At 36.9% G+C, this 21,806-nt stretch overlaps 1 protein-coding gene across 4 annotated transcripts in view; it reads left to right on the plus strand.

Moving 5' to 3' along the window:
* The window catches only part of LOC106060676 (uncharacterized), a 62,452-nt gene extending 41,965 nt beyond the window's left edge, over positions 1-20,487 (plus strand). For 3 of the 4 annotated variants that reach the window (XM_056031951.1, XM_056031942.1, XM_056031962.1), the window contains 3 exons: positions 15,944-16,101; positions 16,793-16,952; positions 17,741-20,487. In XM_056031951.1, the coding sequence (XP_055887926.1) occupies positions 15,970-16,101; positions 16,793-16,952; positions 17,741-18,816 (1,368 nt within the window). In that variant the 5' untranslated portion in view covers positions 15,944-15,969 and the 3' untranslated portion in view covers positions 18,817-20,487. The remainder of the gene's footprint in view (positions 1-15,943; positions 16,102-16,792; positions 16,953-17,740) is intronic. The other variant, XM_056031965.1, reaches the window with a different exon arrangement.
* Positions 20,488-21,806: the final 1,319 nt, after the last annotated feature.

The raw sequence follows: 21,806 nt of genomic DNA on the forward strand, positions 1-21,806 counted from the left end.
CGAACTTCATTGATGAATGATGAGCTGTAGATGTCAGGAAAATGCATTTCTGCAGTGAAGAATGCAAGAAAACGCTTTTGTCGTCGGGGCTTTGCCCCAAACCCCACTAGGGAACCTAATAGCGCTACCCCACTTTTTCGCCGAAGGTTGAGAAATGCTGCTTTTTAAAATTCTTATATATATATATATATATATATATATATATATATATGTATGTATGTATGTATGTATGTATGTATGTATGTATGTATGTATGTGTGTGTGTGTGTATGTGTGTATATGTGTGTGTGTGTGTGTGTGTGCTGTACACACGTTTATGCATAGGGTTAGGGTTTACTGGGCGTTAGGGTTTGGAAAAAAATCGCCCCCCCCCCCCACTCCAAAGTTATGGATCCGCTAGTGTGCTTTTTAAAGTTAGATTGCCCTAAACACTTGTATGTCATCGAGTGACTCTTACATTTTGTCTGTCTTCGGTCATGATTTATGAGTTACATTTCAACATTTAGTTTTGGTAACAAACAACCACAACAACAAAGTATAAAAAGGTGTTGGGGGGGGGGTATTTATTCTAGAGAGTCACAGACGATGGACGAGATTACGTGAGTGTTTGTGTGTGTGTGTGTTTGGGTGTGTGTGTGTGTATGTGTTGAAGTGCAACACCAGCAGACGTGAAGTAACAAACAAAATTTTGTTCTATTCATTGCCTAAACAACAAATTTGTTTTCGTTTGACTCTGACAGCATCTTAATCTGTGAATGTTTGGATGTCGAGAGTTAATTAACGCTCTCTCTCTCTCTCTCTCTCTCTCTCTCTCTCGCTTACTCTTAAGTATCCTTCCTTTTTTTCCCTTTCTTTCAATCTTTAGTCGTGTTTTTAATATTTCTCTATCTTTCTGTCTCTTTTTTTCTCTTTGTCTGTCTCTGTTTCAATCACTTGCATCTTCTTTCTTTTTATTATTTTGTCGTTCGTCTCTCTCTCTCTCTCTTCTCTCTCTCTCTCTCCTCTCTCTTCTCTCTCTCTCTCCTCTCTCTTCTCTCTCCTCTCTCTCTCTCTCTCTCTCCTATCTCTTCTCTCTCTCTCCTCTATCTTCTCTCTCCTCTCTCTATCTCTTCTATCTCTCTCTCTCTCTCTCTCTCTCTCTCAATCTCTTTCTGAAGCAAAAAGAATTACGCTTCAAAGGTGAGTACTTTGAAGTGTGTGTGACCTTGAACTCTAGAGTAGCATGTATCCTGGCACCCTTGACCTCTTGCCACCTCCAGAATTCAATAAGATTACATGCGCATCTTAAGACCTCGCCATGAACTTCTAGCCAGGCGAATCGCGTGCATGCGAGCCATGTGTTGATAGTCTCAAACTTTGATAATGAAAGTTTGTTTATTTCTCTATATCTCGTGGCGGTTGTTTCTCCCCCCCCCCTTCTCTTTACTGGAAGAAGAGAATTAGACTATGAGCAACCAATTTAACAGCGTTTCCTTTTCTATTTTCTTTAGTCTATAACCCCCCAAAAATTGTTTGTTGTCGGTCTTATACTTTTAAGCTTAGAAAAGTTGTACATCATTACCCAGGATGTGCTTACTGAAGCACTATCTTGGATGACACCGTAGGTCAGTGTCCAGCCATTTCGTTCAGGTCATGACACAATCCAGTCGTTTTCTTCCTTTTGTCTTTCAAACGTGTCTGTGTCTTGCACTGAGGTGGAAAGTTGAAAGAGATCTTGCACCACGCCTAGGACTATATGCAACAGCGGCCTTAGCAGTAGGTCCAGCCTAAAGGGGAGGAGTGTCTTATGCAGAATCTAACCATAAATTGAAAACAAAATATCCTCCTTTAAAGTGTTCATTTTAAGTGATATAGATGCCGGAACGGTTTCAAAAATATTAGATAACCAGTCATTATTTAGAACTGTATGAGACTAAATCTACCACATTGTATTTCAATTTATATCATTGTTAATACCCGGTCTTTGGCTTGTAGCTCTTCTTCCTGATTGTGGTAAGAGTAGAGTCTAATACTCTAGGATGTCTAGTAGGGGCGGGCTGGCTTTATGGGAAATCGGGTAAATGCCTTGTAGGCCGGTCCCTACATAGGCCGGTGGGTTGCCGAATGGGCCACATATTTAAAAAAAAGTCCCGAAAACATGATTGGCCTACCCAATAACTTTCTCAATGGGTATTAAAGATTTGATGGCACACTTTAATAATGAGGGAAATACTTTGAAATTATCAGCCAGGCTTTTCAGTTTGTGCTATTGTTGTAATATTCGTAAGTAAATTGTGTACATTCCTAGAAATGCACCGTGTGTATGTTTCTGCATGTAAAGAATACGCGGAAAAGCAGCATGACATAAGAACACTTGTAAGGTTTCATGTTGAAGGCTGGGAATAAAAGATGCTTTGGACAGAAACAGTAACTATCTGTAAGCGAGACTATATATTCTATAGTTCGTCCACCGTGGTGCGTTTATCACCACTTTTGTCATCCAAGCAGCTGAGGGCTTTGCATTGGGGTTTAGTGCCTCCTCATGTGGTTGGTGAGACATGTGTGAGCCCGAAATGTTCTGCTGCACACTGGGCAGGCTATTCCAGTTGGATCTAGTGTTATTAGACTTGCTTTTTTTTCTTGCGTTTTTCTTCTGCCAGCGCTGTTCTCTTGTACTTTGCAATGTGTGCGCCAGTTTTCAAAGCCCGACGTCATGATGCTCTATCATGTGCTTCCGACTCCCAGGTGCCAGGATCAATGCTGGAGGCTTTCAGAAATGCTGAACGCCTTCAGAGAAGCTTTGAGGGTGTCCCTGAAGCGTCTTCTTTTGTCCACCTTGTGAGCGCTTCTCTTCCCTTGGCACTACAGGAGTCTTTTAGGGATGCGGGAGTCTTCCATTTTGCAGATGTGTTCTGCCCATCATAGCTGGGGCTGCATCAGGATTGTATGGATGCTTTGCAGGCCCGCTCAGCATCGGGGATTTTGTTTTGCCCTTTAACAATCAGTATTTTTCTGAGATAGATCATGTGGAAGTGCCAACTGGTTCAGTTTTTTGTTTTGTTTTTAGCATGTTTTCTATAATTAGAAAAGAGTAGTTTGTTGATGTGGAACCTTCTGGTTGATGGAATGTCATAGGGTGGGAAGAGTTGTGCCCATGCATAGGGGACACTACTCTGGTTATTTGTTATGATCTGAAAGTGTTCTTATTTCAAGTTTATTTGTATTCAAGTATCTGAAAGTGTTCTTATTTCAAGTTTATTTGTATTCAAGTATATGAAAGTGTTCTTATTTCAAGTCTATACACATTCAAGTATCTGAAAGTGTTCTAATTTCAAGTATACACACCATAAAGTATCTATCGTAACATTTCTTACCCCTTGAATGGGGATACATGAGCACGTCGTCACTTTAATTCCTTCTCAAATTTTGGCTTTGTTTTGTTTTACATGTTTCGATAAATTTTGGTTGTTACTTCAAACTAGTCCAAACATCCTACAGGATGGCCGGTGGGGCGGGGAGGAGTGTTTAACTGGCATAGATAGAACTCGGGACCCTTGAGACGACAGTTTACACACACGACTAGGCCGCCACCAAGTGTTTTGCTCTTTGAGTTATATTAAAATAATGAAATAAACCCCAATACGACTCTCCAAATGGACGCCTCTGGCTCGTAGATTGGGCATGACTGCCTTACGTGGTTTAAGATGTCCTGGGCAAGTCTTTGCACTTTCTTATAAGCAACGAGAAACATTGTCTCGCCCCTCAGATTTGAAAGTGTTTGGAAGGTGAACTCGTCAGATAGATTCCTGCTGAAGTTATTTGCTGATAAATTAGAATCACGTCCACTTCTCGGTCTCTATTGCACGTTTAAGTCTGCTCTAATTGTGTCAGGAGGATGAAGGTCAAGGTTGCGTGTACCTTTAAAACTTTCTCTTGCTCTACCTCACGTTAAAAGAAACCGCTTCCCCACCCCCACCCCACCAACGTGTCGAGTTCAATTCAAACTTCAGTGTTCACATTACCTGTAATTGTAGACGTTTCTAGATTTCGTTGAAGCCATCTTTTTTTTTCTTTTCCTCTGAGCTCAGATTGTTTGTTTTGTATGTGTGCTGGGAGGGGGGGCGAAAATGTAGGGGTGGGAAAATTAAAGACATATTTTTAAAAAAAGCTGTTGTAGAAAATATACTACAGCCAAAACACTTCTTTTTTTAGAAAATCATCAATGCAAGATATATATTTTTTTTTTACAATATAATTTTCTTCTTTTTTTAAAGGTCGAAGAAACTACTTTAATATTTATACAAATCAATAGAGATAGAAAATAAATGTGTATAACAGGTGTCATTATTTGTTATTATTTTTATAATTTTTTTAGAACGAATTGTGGATCTTAAGTTTCAAGAAATAGCCAAATGAAAATGAGCTTCACCTGAAACCATGAAGAACAAAAAAAAAAAAAAAACAAGATTATATATATATATAATATATATATATATAAACTCAGAGGTGACCTCCGAGAGTTCTACCCATGGTTCATCTTTTTGATAAGCTTGCATGTAAAAGGCACTTTCAATAGTTTCAGCACAATGCTATAAAGCTTTTAGGAACAAACTCTCAAGAACTACAATGCTAGCCACCCCCTACAAAACTGACGTGTTGACAACCTGGTAGCAGTGTTTGGCTGGCTGATGTTAGTATTATTACATTGTTAATCTATTCATAAGTATTCAGTGAACTCAATGTTATGAAGATATAGTACAGTGGTAGATTGGCCTAACGGGTGAAAGTGATGATCCTCTACTATTCTAATTAATTTAAATTGATGATTTACCTATGGACAAGGGGTGGGTGAATGGCCACTCATCGAATTCCTTTGTTTTGGTCGAGTGTTTAGATATGATGATATTATCTTTTGATACACAATACATACAATACATAACATTAAACATTGTTAATTAAATATTGTTTTGAAAAATGCGCACAATTATCTCTGTGTAAAATGAATTAGTTCTCATGTTTAAACAAAAATAAAAGAAATATATCAATTATGAGTAGAGCGTGTACTCACCCCGTACAGCAACAACAACAATCATTCACTTGATTTTGGATAATAACAAAGTCATATACATAAGTGGTTCTAAAATATGCAAAAACAAAAATCACCTCCCTTATTTAATACAGCCTTTTTTTTTTTTTTTACTAAATAGTTTTTAGTAAACAAAATTTTTTAAAAGGGTATATTTTTATAGAAAAAAACAACTGCTTACATATTTTATTTAAGGATTTGCTTTTAAAACATAAAACACCTCAATTGGGAAGCTCATAAATATCATGAAATCGGATTTGCAATATTTTTTCTAATTTCAAATATCAGAGATTTAAAATGTAACGTACAAATGGACAAACAGACTACACAAAATTAATACCGGCTTTTACCCTTTCGGGGGGGGGGGGGGGCTCTAGGAAAGGAAGTCACTCTAACTAACTGGTATAGTGCAATCAATGTTTACTCTTTGACCCTTTTTTTTTAACCCTCACATTTCCATGACGTCTCGACTTTGTTTTCACTCACCATCTCTCTGAGTAGTTATCACTTGCAAGTCTTTCTCTGGGTCTAAGTAAATATTTGCCTTGTTCGTAGACTACCTTCTCGTGCTCTCTCTCTCTCTTTCCTTCTCTCTCTCTCTCTCTCTCTTTCTTTCTCACTCTCTTTCTTTCTCTCTCTCTTTCTCTCTCTTTTTTTCTCTCTCTCGTTCTCTCTCTCCTCTTTCTCTTTCTCTGTTTCTCTTTCTCCTTCTCTCTCTTTCTCTTTCTCTCTCTCTCTCTCTGTTTGTCGATCTCTGTTTCTCTCTCTCCTTCTCTCTCTCCTTCTCTCTCTCCTTCTCTCTCTCTCTTTCTTTCTCTCTCCCTCTTTCTCTCTCTCTCTCTCTCCTTCTCTCTCTCTCTCTGTCTCTCTCTCTCTCCTTCTCTCTCATTTACAGAAGAATACTACGTTCCGTTATTTTAGTTAATTTCTATTAAACTTTATATTGGATTTTGATTTCTTTTTTTAAAAAAGAAAGGTTATTTACATCGCAATAGAAAACGTTTTTGAAAGTAATTTGGCGCTTATTAAAACTTTTTTGAAAGTAATTTGGCGCTTATTAAAACTTTTTTGAAAGTAATTTGGCGCTTATTAAAACTTTTTTGAAAGTAATTTGGCGCTTATTAAACTTTTTTTTTTAAGTGGAGGATATCATCCTGAAATGAATGTGTGTAGGCAGAACAACTACAAAATAAGTCTAGTTATATCATGGAATCTCTCTCTCTCTCTCTCTCTCTTTATCTATCTAGTACTATCATTCCTCTTGCGTCATCAGTTTTCATATAAATATCAGATACTTTCACGCACGTGCAGCACACCACACACACACACACCACACATACACATCACACATACACACACACGGTTCATTTCTAGGAAGCTGGAGCTTCTATTGACCTCATTATTTGAAATCTGCTCTTTATCAATCAGCTTAGCTTACTGCTGATTCAGCACTTCACTCTTGGTGACCACTGCAAGAAAAGCTAAATGAAGATCAAATCTTAAATAATGAAATTGACGACTTTTGATACACTCTTGTGTAACTACTGCATTGGCTTATATTCATCTCCTATTAGTTGCCTCACGTCTAGAACAACTAAAAGCCATTTAACGATCGAAACAATTTGACCCAATGTTTTTCTTCTTTCCGTTTTTAAGCACTATTGAAACTCTTTTTTAGCTGCCCCCGAAATTAGTTTTGTGTGGTCTGTCTGTCCTTCTGTCCGTCTCGTTTAGATCTCGTAAACTAGAAAAGGTATTAAAAGTCCGACAAAATAGTATTTTAGAATATAGAACATTCAAAGTTCTGATGCAACGGCTACTTTTTTCTTTTCTGTAAGCGAAAAATCTCATTTTTAAAATCAATTCTGCAACCAGTTTTTTTTTTCATAAAAATACACAATATTTACAACTATTCACTATTGATAAGAACAAACATTTACACTTATTTTAGTAAGTGAGATAATTATTTGCAAAACTTTTAGCACATTTATGCAAACGGTTTTAGATTTTTTGACAAAATTTTCTTTTTTTTACAATTGTATTGCTAAGTTATATAAGTTCTGTCATACTAACTACTAACACTTCGGGGGTTGATTTAGAGTTTGTGTTTCCACACAAACTGTCTTTGTAACCTTGTTGCTTTTGTAAACATTTTATAAATCAAGATAGAATTATAATAATATTGAGATCTACAGTTCATTAATGAAATATGATATAAAATTTACATCTCAAGCATTCATATCAATAAACTATAAAAACGATTCCTTGATTAAAACATTTCTGTTGGTAAACGCGAAATCTACATTTCTTAAAGACTTTCAACATTTGTTCTAGATGGATGATTAAACAAGTTAAATGTCATAAAAGTTCCTCATATTTGTTCCTTTGAGGTTATTAATTAGTTGATATTGCAGAAGCGAAGTGAGGTGCAACGGGAGCTGCTCACTACGCCTCAACAATCTAGACTCGTGTTACGGGACGTGAATCGCTCGTAACTCATAAAGTCGGAAAACGTCTGCATTTTGTAACCAAAAAGAAAAAAAATTGCAGGTTCAGACTGTTATAAAAGTTGTAATGTTTTTTTAAGACCCACTTGTCTCGCATAAAAAAAATTGTTAAAAAAATTAAGCCGGTGTGGGGGGGGGGGAGGCTATTAAATAATACAGACACAGACTGTCTTTTAAAGCGAGAATGTGTGAGCTTGTCGTCCAAGTAGTTGTAGAAGTGTTGCGGACAATAGAGAGAAATGTAACTCAAAGATGTGACTGACAGAAAGGGAGCGAACTTAGCACAGAAATACTTCTTGAATTCCACATTTTTGTTGTGTTAAAAAGACCACTGGGCGGCAATGCTTTTGAACATATGAGCCACATCGAGGTGAAACTCTGCCTGCTTGATTATTCTCTTTAGAAAAAAACAACAAATCATCTTTTAAAATTAAAGGACAAGGAATGAAATGTTTTATGAACAGATTCTACTTTCATTTTGAACAAATCAAAACCAAAACAAAACTAAACAACTCTGACTGGGATGGAACCTAAGACAAAACAAAACAAATCGCTACACAAGTGTAGAAAGCGAACAATCCCAAGAGACTAAGAGTGGTAACGAAATATCAATGAGAAACTATAGACTCAAATTGTAGATCATTAAAGAAATAAGGACGCTAGAAGGATAGCAGATCATACAGCTAATTGTAGGAGACACCATAGAGCTACGAAAGTGTCGGGCCAGTCAATTTAACAGATTTAATCATAATTTAATCTTAATCAGGATCTAGATGGAACAAGAAAACCTAACAAAGAATCACATTTCTACAAGGAAATAAAAAAGGTCATCAAGCATCACACCTTGTGACAGACCGAGTTGTAGATCTCCCCGCGACACCTTTCCAATAGAAATGGGAGGATAAAGTGAGAAAAACAAACTTAAAATATGAATAGATTTCATTAGCTCTTTTATACTGCGAGTTTCTAAATATTCAAGGCTAGAGACAGAAGTGTCAGAGGTTAACCATTCAGCCAGCCTTTTCGCATTTTGGTCGAAATTTTGAACCCAATCTGATAAACTGCTTGCGCACATGTCACTTTTGGTCGGTCAGTTACAAAGTGGTTGAAACAAAACAGCTCAGTGTGTGAAATAATGTATGTAGGTCATAGTGTTCTTGCATCTGGTGGAATAAGTAATGAAGATGAGGAAGAATAAGGGAAGATAATCACTTGCAGACGGTAGTAATTAACATGACTTCTGGGAGAAGAGGTCAGCAGGTCAGGTCAGTTTTCTAACTAAGATGCTAAAAACTCCGACGCAAAATTCCCAGCGGCATAGTCGCGAGATAGAGTACACCTCTATATAACAGAAGTTGACAGGTCGTGGTGATCTATATAGAGTTCCTGGGGTCGAACGGTAAGCTTGCTTTCTACAAACTAGGAACCAAAAAAACATGGCGTTCTCAAACGCCTGCATTCCAGAAGTGAGTTTACTCGTCTGAACGAGAAACTTGTTAGATTGAAATCTGTGAATAATGACAAAAAGTGGCAATGATCTGCCGCGACTTCCAACATTTACAGCCAGTTTAAAGCTCCACTCGACGTGATTGTATTGAATTCACTTTCCCCACTGGCATGCGGTCAAGGCTATACTTGATATGTGTGTGTATTACTGCATGCGCAAAGAATCGCTGCTAATATAGATCTAGAAATGAAAAGTAATAATATATATATAAGTAATAATAACAATAAAAATTATAATATTTCTTGACATTTATCTTACAGTTCTACATTTCACATAACAAGGGATAATAACGAGAACAAAATGTCATTTGTTGGGTAGCAATTGTTGGTAACGTTTTGACATTTGGCTTGAATTGAAAAATAGTTAATCACCGTTATAGAATATAGATAAATAATACCAATATATAATTTTATAATAATACATATCACTGTAATTAGTAAGACTAAATTGATAGCATTTAATTTTCCTATTTCCAACTTTGAGATCTATTCATTTAGGATTGCAATTCACGCTCCCATCGGTTAACAGGGTGTGATGTGGCCAGCACAATGACCTCAGGACCTTTACTTTCCCCAACTAGATCAGATACCCATTAGAGTTAGCTCAACTCAGGGGCGCTCCAAAAATCTAGAAAGCTCAAAATCCTATTTTTCAGTTTTAAGTAAGACCCCTTAGTCCAGAAGGCAAGCGCTATACCAGACGGCCATCACGACCGCTATTGGCTGACAGGATTTACATAAAATTGGTTTGAAGTGTAACTCTAAAATCTGAAATTATAAAGCATCTGTTATTGGCTTTTTTTGAATGTCCAGCTTTGAACGTTTCTCCTACTAACAAGACTAAACTCGAAATTAATAAGGAAAACCACAACATTGGTCTCTAAGTTATTTTCAGAACTCGTCAGACACTTTCCTATATGACCAATTTCATAGTTTGGATGTGTGTTATTTATCTAGACCTGTGCACATGTACATAATAGCTTTATCATTTAAAAAAAACAACAGTTTCACATATGTGTTTTCTCAAGAATGTAAAATAATAATAATGATTATAAAATAACGTGGTTTAATTTTCTGTTACATTGATTGCTAGACAACACTGCCCTAAATACATTTGCTAGACATCCCTGCCCTATATATTTTATGGGGCTGTGTTCCAGACAACTCTAACATGCTGTTTGTCAGAACTCGAAGGTCGAATATTTTCTTGTATAACCTATTTAAAAAACAGCTTACATTTATGGACTTACCTTGTCGTTTAATGTAGATTAGCTAGGTCCAGTTGTAAAAATAAATACTCCTAGTTCATTTAAATATTTTTTTCTCGATAAATCAATACAGATCTAGACTTCATGTAAGAAACTTTGGATATCGTTATGGAATGTGTGCAAGTTACTGATGTAACTGTAAAAAAAAAGTGAGCGGATGTTTGGTTGTGTAGGCTAAATGAATTCTGATGAATTCACGAGGTGGTCTGTCTTGGTTTAAGCTAAATAATATTGGTGTGAAAGTTGAAGAAAGGGAGACTAACGAGAGACGTCAGACAGAAAAAAATGCTTATTTTTAGTGAGTTGTATCTTGTTACAAAGCTTACATTAACTCACTTTGTCAGTCTGTCTGTCTGGTAAAAAAAACGTGAACACGTTATTTCTCTTACTTGGAGAAGCGGTGGTCCAGAAGTAAAGAGATCGGCTTCCAAACAAGGGTCCCGGGTATGAATTCTGTGATTTTTTATTTCGGGATCTTTACGACGCACCTGAATACACCCAGGTCGAAAGGGTACCTGAAATTAGTTGTGAAAAAGTAAAGGCGGTTCGTTGCTGTGATGACCACATGACACTCTCGTTAACCGTGGGCCGCAGCAATAGTAGACATCTACCTCATCTGCTCTATGGATCGCAAGGCCTGAAAAAAAAAAGGTGGGGGCTTTTTTGCATTTTGTGGTTTTACCATCACAAAAGAGATACAAGACCGCGATAGCAAACACTTTTTTGTTCCCCTGGTAATCAAATCATTAAATAGAAACAATCTGATATAAACTTTTCGCATGTAAATTATGAGTGAGTCTGGTGTGAATGTACATTTTGGTTTGTTATAGTTCTAAATTATAATGTTTTTTTGTTTGGTGTAATGCACAAATTGTAAGACGACTTTCCTTACGGACAATAAAAGATTATTGTTATTATTATTATTATTATTATTCTCGAATCAAGTTGAAACTTTGCACAATTATTTCTTGTAGCTGTCAAAATAAGAATCAATAAAAAAAAATATAACAAAATTAGTTCATTAATTATTGGTAATTAATTATTTTGTTTGTGATCAAACAAGGGAAAGAACTTATACTTCATAGATGTGGCGGTATAAGTTGAATGAGTCCCCTTTATATTTTGTGTAAAGAACTAGGTCGTTGGTTAGAAGGTTGAAACTAACAATAGACAGCTATGAAACCTCTACTCTCATAAGCACTTCGCTGGCCCAATGGGTAGTTTATTGGCGTGCATTGAGAATTCAGTAAAGCTACACCGGATTAGATGCACAGCTGTAAGCCAACAACCGAGAATCAACGGTTACAAATATCTTATATGAAATTTCGGTCTTGGAATGTCAATACTGTCTTAGGGAACTGTGGACTTTATACATCTAAATACTTTAGAAACTTTGGATTTCATGAGTCACGAATATCTAGAGCTGAATCTAGACTTCAAGGGACCCTAAGTTCCTTAAGATATGGCTTTCTTTTGGGGCTCTTAATATGTCCAGATACTATATGCCAGTGCTAAATATTTCTTAATCGGCCTAAGCTTATAGTTTTTGTTGTATGTAGTTAAGTTCGGCCTTGCGAGTATCTGAACCTTCTTTTTTTTTTTCTTTTTGACATTTTGTTTGACATTTCTTGAGTTACTAAACAAGACCGGAGCTATATTATCTTGCCGACAACATTCCCTCCCATTGGTATCCCAACTTGCCTAGTCAACTTTATGTAGGCTACTATACTTGTTCTCACCCACGATTACGTCATCATAGATTACAGCTGTCAATGGTCAGCATAAGACTCATAATCGCCAAACTAAAAATAAAGATAGATATCTCCTTCTCTGGAGACTAAACAGTAAGAACAAGACCAATAGACGTCTTTTACCGACTACACTTATAGGTAGGACGTTAAAACAGAGAAACTGGAGAAATACGGGCTGACAGAAACCTCTAGGAACATTTTTGGATACATCTTTTTATGGTGTATCCGGTATTCAGGCTAGAGGAAGCTGGTTGATCAGCTTATTGTTTTAAAAATAGACATGCCCTTTTTTTTTCTGTACTGCCAATTCTAATGAGAGAAAATTGCCCTTATTTTTTTTATTTTTACTAGAAATTTAACTACTCTGTATTGTTCTGTAATTCAATAGATTGTATATTTCGTCTTATGTAATTTCATTTTATCCAAGTGTATTTCTCGCTGCCTCTTTACTGTTGTAGATTTTCTTTATTTTTTTTTTACAAATATGACCTTAGGACTTAGTGCCTTTGTTCATTTATTTATTTATTTTTATTTATGATATTTGTATAAAATCTTTTGTATTTTTTTTTTTATTTTCGGCTTGGCTAAGTATGTTTCGTATTTGCATCTGTCAGTATAATTATATACCTAATATACCTACTACAGACTATAGTTAACGGCCTAGGTAATACAAGAAGGGACCAATAAATGCATTGCCTGTTCAATTGTTACATCCCAAGAAATTTGATTCAAATAGAATTTTGATTCAATGGATCACAATGCCACAAGATAGCGGACTTGCACAAACTAGGAGTTAGACCTGAACATCTATAGTAAGCCACACGAGAAGAAGCCAGAGAACACAATGATTGTAGAAACAGCTCTGCACCAAAACTTACAAATTCATGCAAGGTTAGGAAAAGCTCCATACAGATCGGAATGTAAAATGGGTGCAATCAAGTCATAGTCCTTGGCATGCTGTTACATGAGTGCAGAAGGTCATGGTCATTGGCATGCTGCTGCATAAGTTCAGCAGGTCAGGGTCCTTCATATGCCGAGGCGTAGGTGAGTTGAGTTAGATGGAACCAGGTCATGGTCCTTGACATTCTGTCTCATTGCTAGGACAGATATATGGGTTGATAAAACATTTTATAATGACATTTACTGACATACGTACATGAACGATTTGTCTGTTACACTCATTTTACAGATGAGATTAATATCATTGTATACATTACTCGTAATAATTTTATTTCAAGTTATTCAATATTTTGATGAGAATTATTTCGTTACTTTATATCTGGGCATTGCCTTAGATTTCGAAGATTGAGAATTAATGCAGTATTTCCCATAACCATGTAAACCCAGTTACATATTTTGCTACACCTAATCAGACAAAGCCGTTGTCTGCGGGTGGGGGGGGGGTCTACTTAAATTATCTTGTCTGCGTCTGTCTTAGTGAAAAGCAACCTTCTATGAGTCTTGATGTGTCCCGCTACCTTATTGAGAGCTCTCCAGCTGTTTCAGAGGTCATCCGCTGCCAGCAGTTTTCCTCTATTCCAGAAAGAGCAAAATGGCGCCTGATTTGATTTTTATAGCGGAATACGTCTCAAGGAAAATCAACGTCTACAAAGCAGCGGTTCTCACCTTATTTTGTATGGCTTTGAGACATGGGTCCTCTATAAGAGCTATCAGGGCTCCTCGAGTGATTCCACCAAGGTTACCCTAAGTCCATAATGTATATATGCTGGCAAGGCTACCTCATAAAAACATGTTCTTCTGGAGCGTTATGGAGTGTGTGTGTATGTGTGTGCGTTTGTGTGTTTCCATGGTGACGGTGGAAAGAATGATGAAAGATAGGCGGAATGGTCATCAGCGGTCTTAGAAAGGACAGACGACTCCAAAACGTGAGACTGAAAAGATGTGTTTTTGTAGTGAGTTAGATTTTGTTTAGAATACCGTTTCATAGTATTACTAAAGTCTATTACATGCATTTTCATTCCATATCAAGTTGATTTTGTCAATATTGTTTTAAAAGTTATGTTTAGTTTTGTTGATAAAAGAAGTTATTTCAAGTTTTGCAAGTTAAGATATATTATGCCTACAGTGGTTTGGTTGTCTACCAGCAGTTTGGCGCTACAAGTCATGTTGTTGATAGCTTTGACTTGTTTTTGTTTAGCGCAATTTCATGCTTTTAGTTCCTATTTAAGACCTTGTCATCTATGGGATATATGATGTTAAGGTCATCTGTTTCTTTGGCCAACTGTTAACGAGCAAGGTGTCATGTGGCCAGCACAACGACAAACCTCCTTTACTTTCCCCAACTTAAATCAGGTACCCATTTTGGCTGGGTGGACTCTTGGTTCTCAGGGGCACCCTAAAAAATCCCAGTCCTCAACGAGATTCGAAAACAGGACCGCAAGTTCGGAAGCCAAGCGCTTAACAACTAAGCCACAGCGCCCTCAGTTGTTACAAGCTTAGTAAAAAAAATGAATAATATCTGCCTTTTATTTGTGAAAATGCGTGTGTTTGTGTGTACACATTTATTAAATTGTGAAAGTGAAATCTCTATGCACTAGATCCTACGTCTAGATATGGAAAGGGGGAAACGAAGTCTAGCCAGAGGAGGTATGTAGAGCGCGGGCCAAAAGTATGTGTGTTACGGAGCGTTACAATGCAGGCGTTCCATTAAAAGGTGAAAAAAAAATGTGGGGTTCCAGCCAAACTATATCCTATCAACTATTTCGACGTAGCGAAACACAAGCATCTCGTACTAAAATGAGCCTAGAGATGTGTGTGTGTGTGGGGAGAACATTAAAAACTTGTCTTTAATTATGCCAACCTTTTTCCTCACTTTATAAGCTTATACTTTCTTCTTTGATAGAAATGTTTTTTAAAAAAAAGCTATAACCGCCAAATCGTTTCTTTAAATATGAATTTTTAGTTTACTATTTTAACTTATATTATACAGACGTTACTTCAAAATAGAAGAAGATTACGTCTACACGTCATGCATATAGTCATGCATGTTAACCAATGACATAGATTCTGTTTTTCCTGGCTGGCTCAGTCAACCCATTCCATGCTCTAATAGCACTAGGGAAGAAGGAGTATTTGAACAAATTTGTCCTAGCATATGGAACGAGGAATGTGCCTTTATCTTTGTGTCTTTCTGAGTATTTTATTAGATTTTGTTTTTGTATTTGAAGATTATGGTTCAGTGTTTTATGTATAAATGCTACTTTACTTTTGAGTCTTCTACTATAGTTACAATAGTATATGAACATAAAGTATCTATTGATTTTTATTAGGTATATTACTTGTTTCTCCTTCATATTGGTGTTGTGTCTTAGTGCCGTGATTGATAACCACAACTGAAGATCTGAAAGTTTTAAACCTAATCTTCAAAATTTTCTACTGTCGTAAACAGCAGGGCATACTGGTGGCATGGCGAGATAGAGATTGCAAAGCATGAGTTGGTGGCCTCTTGTTCTAATATTGGAACAATTTGTATGTAAGGAATTTCGAAATTTTAAAGTGACCACATAATCATTTTGCGCATCGTCTTTTGTAGAAATCATTGGCTGAACTTTTAATAGGAGGATTTGATAGTGCAAAGCTCAATGAAAAAAACTCCTTGCAATAATAAAGCTTTACAAGAAATAAACGGACGAGGTATAAAGTGCTTTGTAATTCTTCATAAAGGAGAATTGATTTAAACAAAAAAACTTTTTTGTGTGTTACATGTTTATATTTCCTATTTATTTATTTTTTTCACTGTTGGAAATTGTATCTATGACTGGTAACTATAAATATCTAGCTTTTTTGTTTTCATTCATTTTTTGTTCATGTGTTTTTCTTTTCCAGTTCAGATTCACTTCAAAGTTGTGGCCATGGACGTCTACGTGAGAATGAGCCACCTCCTTGTCCTGCTCGTGTTAGCTACTTCAGGTTTATGTAAAGAACCACAGAAAAAACCCAGATTTAATCGCAATGACATAGAGAATGCTTTTAAATTACTAGAAGTAAGTTTGTATTTTTTCACACAAGGTCCATTAAAGAAATCCAGAAAGAAGTTGAGCGCTTGATACATTTCCCAGGCCCAACATTTAAACGTCAATACGTTTAGGTCGATTGGGGGGGGGGGAGGACTGAATTTGGAGAGTCTTAAAAGAGTGAGTTCATAACAATTGGTGGGAATGAAAGAAATCTGTCCACGATTCACAACCGTTTCTTAATAGAGCCCTCTCCCTAAAGCTGGGCCTCTTTCCTCCCGCCCAAATGTTAGTAGTGGTGCATAGAACGAAAATTAAGCTGTTGACCCAGGGCTTGAGACTTTAGGAGAAAAAAAAACAACAAGTTTGATACATTTATATCTGGTTGGATCTCAAACAGAAAAAAACAATGTTTTCATTCAAACTTATGGTGGGAAGCCTTATCATTCGCCTAGGGCCTTTTTGAGATTTAGAACCCAGGTCTCATGGCAATCACATAAAGGTATATTTTACTGTGATGACCCCACACTATCTTAGTGTGCTTTGCCAAGAATCATAGGATAACAGCTAAAAATAGACCTTTATTAAAATGTTAAATTCATGATTTACCTTGTATTTCTGAAGCCAATGAAATGTACCTCTCTCTCTCTCTCTCTCTCTCTCTCTCTCTCTCTCTCTCTCTCTCTCTCTCTCAAACAATTATGATATTCTTGGATTACAGGTTAAAATGAAAATATTACGTCATCTGAACATGACCACCAAGTCCGACATGGACAAGTTACCAGAACCACCACGAATGAAAGCTATTGACCAAAAATCCTATAAAAAGGTCAACGTCCAGCAGATGCCCAACAGAACGACCATCTTCTCTGAACCATCAGGTTTGTGCAACAGCTCGTTAAAACACACGTTTTCAATGAAGTAGCTTTTCACTACTGGTTACGTGCCGTATCTTTTAGTTAACTATCTTTATGTATTTATCGCTTTGTATTACAAAGCTTACACCAACTCTGTCTGTCTGTCTGTCTGGTCTAAATTGTAAGCACGTTATCTCTCCCACTTCCCAGTCTCAGGATCACGTTGAGACTTTGCACAACTATTCATTGTCCCTAACAACACATGAATCAGTCGCAATATTAACCACTTCATTAAATGCTTAGTGGTAATAAATTAAATTTTCTTGGATATTGAAAAGGGAAATAAGTTCTGAGAGATATGACAGTAAATGTACAATTCTTTCCTTTATATAAGCTTTGTTTTTTTTATTAGTATTTGTTTGTTCCTTTTTTTTCCTTTCAAATATACTCACCCCACGGTTCCCCCCCCCCCCCCATAAAAAAAATCTTGTCTTTCTAATTTCTTGAACTTGTAAGTTACAATCTGATGAGATTAGTGTTCAGGTTACATACATGGAGACTAGTTTTCTAAACAGGTTATGTTCAATAAATGTATATTAATCAGTTTAGCTTGTTTTTTGTTTGTCTCTCCCCCCCCCTTTTTTTTTTTTGTTATGTATACTTTATAAACTAGACAAATATGGGTCCGTGTGATTTTTTAAATACATTATTAATCAATCTCTTCTTAAGCTTTACTTCTATTTAAAACTGACATTAATTTTGTAATTCACTTTGTTGAAATTATTGACGGAGTTGTTTTTTTTTTTCTTCAGCTTCTCCTCGCCTCGACACTATGTCGTTTAAACTGGCTTCACGCATCACATCTCCCATTGAAGACATCCAGTCGGCCATTCTGGTGGTCAGGCTGAAAACTGTGCACAATAAGAAGCAGAAGGTGAAGACCGAGATTGAAGATAAAACAGAATTGGCAGAGAAAATTAGTAGCTTGACCAAGAAACAGAAGCTTAAAGAAAAAATGTTGAAGCAACTCCAGGCGAACGCTGGGAACTCTGAGAAAGGGGAGGACACCACCAAACCAACGTCTGGGCTTGCTAAAAAGTTCAAAGACAACAAAGGCGAGCCCAAAACTAGAGTGAGAAATTTGGATGAGTCCCCGGTGGTCAAAGTGGTTGTGCGGGTAGTAGATGAGGCCACAGGAAAGAGGAAGAGGATAGAAGACAGAAATATCCAAGTGGAGAGGTCCACTATGATGAAGGTCAACTTAATGAAAGAGGTGGTAGAGGCGCTCCAGTCCCCCGATCACACTCTCACCCTTCAGGTCACCTGCAAACGTTGCAAGAGGAGGGTGCAGATGGAGAGTGTCTTCAAAACGCCCAAGCGAAAAAACAAGAAAAACGGCCCCAGCCCCAGACGTTTGAACCCACAGAGACCTTATTTAGTCATCACTCTGGACTCTTCTTCCTCAGCCAATCGTGTTGAAACAGAAGTTCCAGAAAGCCGTGCCAAGAGAGCAAGTATCATTGGACCATGTGCAATGACCTATGACAGTTTTCTGCAGGGTACAGAGGCGATAAAAGCCTGTTGCTCTGTATCAGTGTATGTAACTTTTGAGCAGATGGGTCTGCAAGACATTGTTTTGTACCCAAGAGGGTTCTCTGTTGTCCAATGCTTAGACAAGTGTAAGATGTTTGATAAGGCTGCTTCCAATGGAGCATTGATACCAGATTCAACAAGAGCTCCTAGTTCTGATATAGTACGCTCTGACTCCTCATGTGATCCTATACAAAGGTCGTCTCTAGAGGTTTTCTATTACAATAATGCAACTCGCTCCGTCATTCCAAAAAGAATCGAAGACCTCACAGACGGTTTCTGTGACTGCTCATCGTGATAATATGTTTATTTTGAAAAGAAAAACTTAATTTAAATACAGAAAAAAAATGTAAACCTCTGGGTTTTCACACGATTACCTCTGGGTTCTCACAGGAAAACCTCTGGGTTCTCACAGGACAACCTCTGGGTTCTCACAGGACAACCTCTGGGTTGCCATACGACACACAAAATATGCTCATTCTTTTAGCATATTGATAATCAGCAGTAATATTATTCTGTTATAAACGTTAAGTCTTATACTATAGTGGTGACGTCATAAGAAAACGCTCTGAAGCAGAACTTTACAATGGTGTCAGAAGTATTTTCAACAAGCTAGAGCCATGTGTCTTGATTCTCTCATTGTCACATCATTGTACTCTCACTACGTTAACTGTCTGACCTGCCACTCTATTTATTGACTCATTCCTGCCTAGACGAGTCTGTGACTCGTGTATTAACAAAGATCATGTCGTTACTCTATTTATTAATAAACGTTTCTTAAACTACATGATTGAAACACATCGGAATATGTCCTCTCTTTCCTTGGGTTACAGAAGTTACAGGTTAAGCAACAGCTGGCTTAACCTGTAGCAGTTCGTCCACTTTGTTTCCTTATAAGCTTTAAAATCCTTTGTTTTAAATCTGAGAGAATTTCTATAGTTTTTTTTATATTATTGTTATTCTTTATCTGTGATTCACCCTGTCAATCTATTAGAAACTAAACTCTCAGATTATAACATTGAAATCAACCAGGTTTCTTCAATCAGCTATCAATGTAACAAGAAACTTGCTGGTCCTGTCCTTCATGATGCCCGACCAGCTTCCAGACAGTCCACCTTTACTGCGTCTCCATCTGCTACTTCTTATTAAAAACGTGATCTAAGGACACAATGCTAATTCCACCAGTATTTTTTTTCTTCACAGTATTAAAGAGTTCATTCTGTTTGTCTGTCCAACTATTGCCAAACATTTTACAAACAAAAGTTCTTGTGGAACTATAAGTCTGGGAAGCCATTTGCTCTTGACCCGCAAGGTTTCTCTTCAGGTTTTTTTTTCGCAGATGGATTTAGAGTCTTTTAAGACCTCACTCCCTTGGAGTTTTGATGATGACGATAAAAGATCGACGTGCTAGACGTTGTCTGCAACAAGGGATGTTGGTCTACTTGCTGTACTGTCTTGCAGGTCAATAGGCTAAGCATTTTCTGCAATAAAATCGTGTAGATCTTCCAGCTACATATTTTGTGCACTATGTTCTAATAGAACATCTTGTCAGTCATTTAATGCTTTAAGTTGTGTAGCTCAATATGCTCGTCATTTAATGCTACAAGGTCTTCTAAATCAGCTAGACAACATTTTGATTTCGTGCAATGCGATTCTTCAGATACACATTTTCAGCTTTAACATTTTTTAGATCTACCTGCAAGGAACTTTGTGCAATATGATCTTGTGTAATTCTACTTTCTAGACATCCACTGCAATTTAGGTTAATAATCTCTGTTGTCCTGAAATTAGTTTCCATTTAAAACTCATAAGCGAAAAAGGGAAATCTCTTGTAAAATGAACACGGTCTCACTCATTATGAAATCCGATATATGTCCTGTAGCAATCCAATCCGTATCTCTCTTTAACTGTTAAAGTCTTCTAGTCTTCAGATACCATTACCAGAATTTCCGATTCTTCCCCCTCCCCCCCCCCCCCAAAAAAAAAGAAACAAATGAATGAATGATTAAAATAATGGCAAATAGGAAACTCTTTCCTGTATTTGTCATAAAGATATTATCCATATTATAAATATCATTGTGATAATGTGTAATATTGACTACGACCTAATTACAAAATCTAACCTAGGATTTTAAAGAAAATTACCCTTACTCTGATGTGGTAAGTTTTAGTTTAATTTTTAATTAAAGAATAAATGCATAATTGTATTTTTCATAGCATTTTTGTTTTTGTTATGAGAGCTATTTATTTGCTCTAACTTAATGATTGTTATAAAAGATTTACATATTCGTATTGACAATGAAATCCGTGTGATCGAGACCAAACGAACAACAACTAGCCAACGTGTATCATTCGAAACAATATTATCTCTATTGAAGCTCATGTATTGCCAGTTAGGCACACATCTCACTATAAGGACAGATTTTTGGAACTCTCAGAATCTCTATTGAAGCTCATATAGTGCCAGCTAGGCACACATCACACTATAAGGACAGATTTTTGGAACTCTCAGAATCTCTATTGAAGCTCATGTATTGCCAGTTAGGCACACATCACACTATAAGGACAGATTTTTGGAACTCTCAGAATCTCTATTGAAGCTCATGTATTGCCAGTTAGGCACACATCACACTATAAGGACAGATTTTTGGAACTCTCAGAATCTCTATTGAAGCTCATGTATTGCCAGTTAGGCACACATCACACTATAAGGACAGATTTTTGGAACTCTCAGAATCTCTATTGAAGCTCATATAGTGCCAGCTAGGCACACATCACACTATAAGGACAGATTTTTGGAACTCTCAGAATCTCTATTGAAGCTCACGTATTGCCAGTTAGGCACACATCACACTATAAGGACAGATTTTTGGAACTCTCAGAATCTCTATTGAAGCTCATATAGTGCCAGCTAGGCACACATCACACTATAAGAACAGATTTTTGGAACTCTCAGAATCTCTATTGAAGCTCACGTATTGCCAGTTAGGCACACATCACACTATAAGGACAGATTTTTGGAACTCTCAGAATCTCTATTGAAGCTCATGTATTGCCAGTTAGGCACACATCTCACTATAAGGACAGATTTTTGGAACTCTCAGAATCTCTATTGAAGCTCATGTATTGCCAGTTAGGCACACATCTCACTATAAGGACAGATTTTTGGAACTCTCAGAATCTCTATTGAAGCTCATGTATTGCCAGTTAGGCACACATCACACTATAAGGACAGATTTTTGGAACTCTCAGAATCTCTAATGGAGATTTTTATGTATGAAGAAAATC

The sequence above is a fragment of the Biomphalaria glabrata genome, chromosome 1 (genome assembly GCF_947242115.1).
Source record: "Biomphalaria glabrata chromosome 1, xgBioGlab47.1, whole genome shotgun sequence".
Classification (NCBI taxonomy): Eukaryota; Metazoa; Mollusca; class Gastropoda; family Planorbidae; genus Biomphalaria; species Biomphalaria glabrata.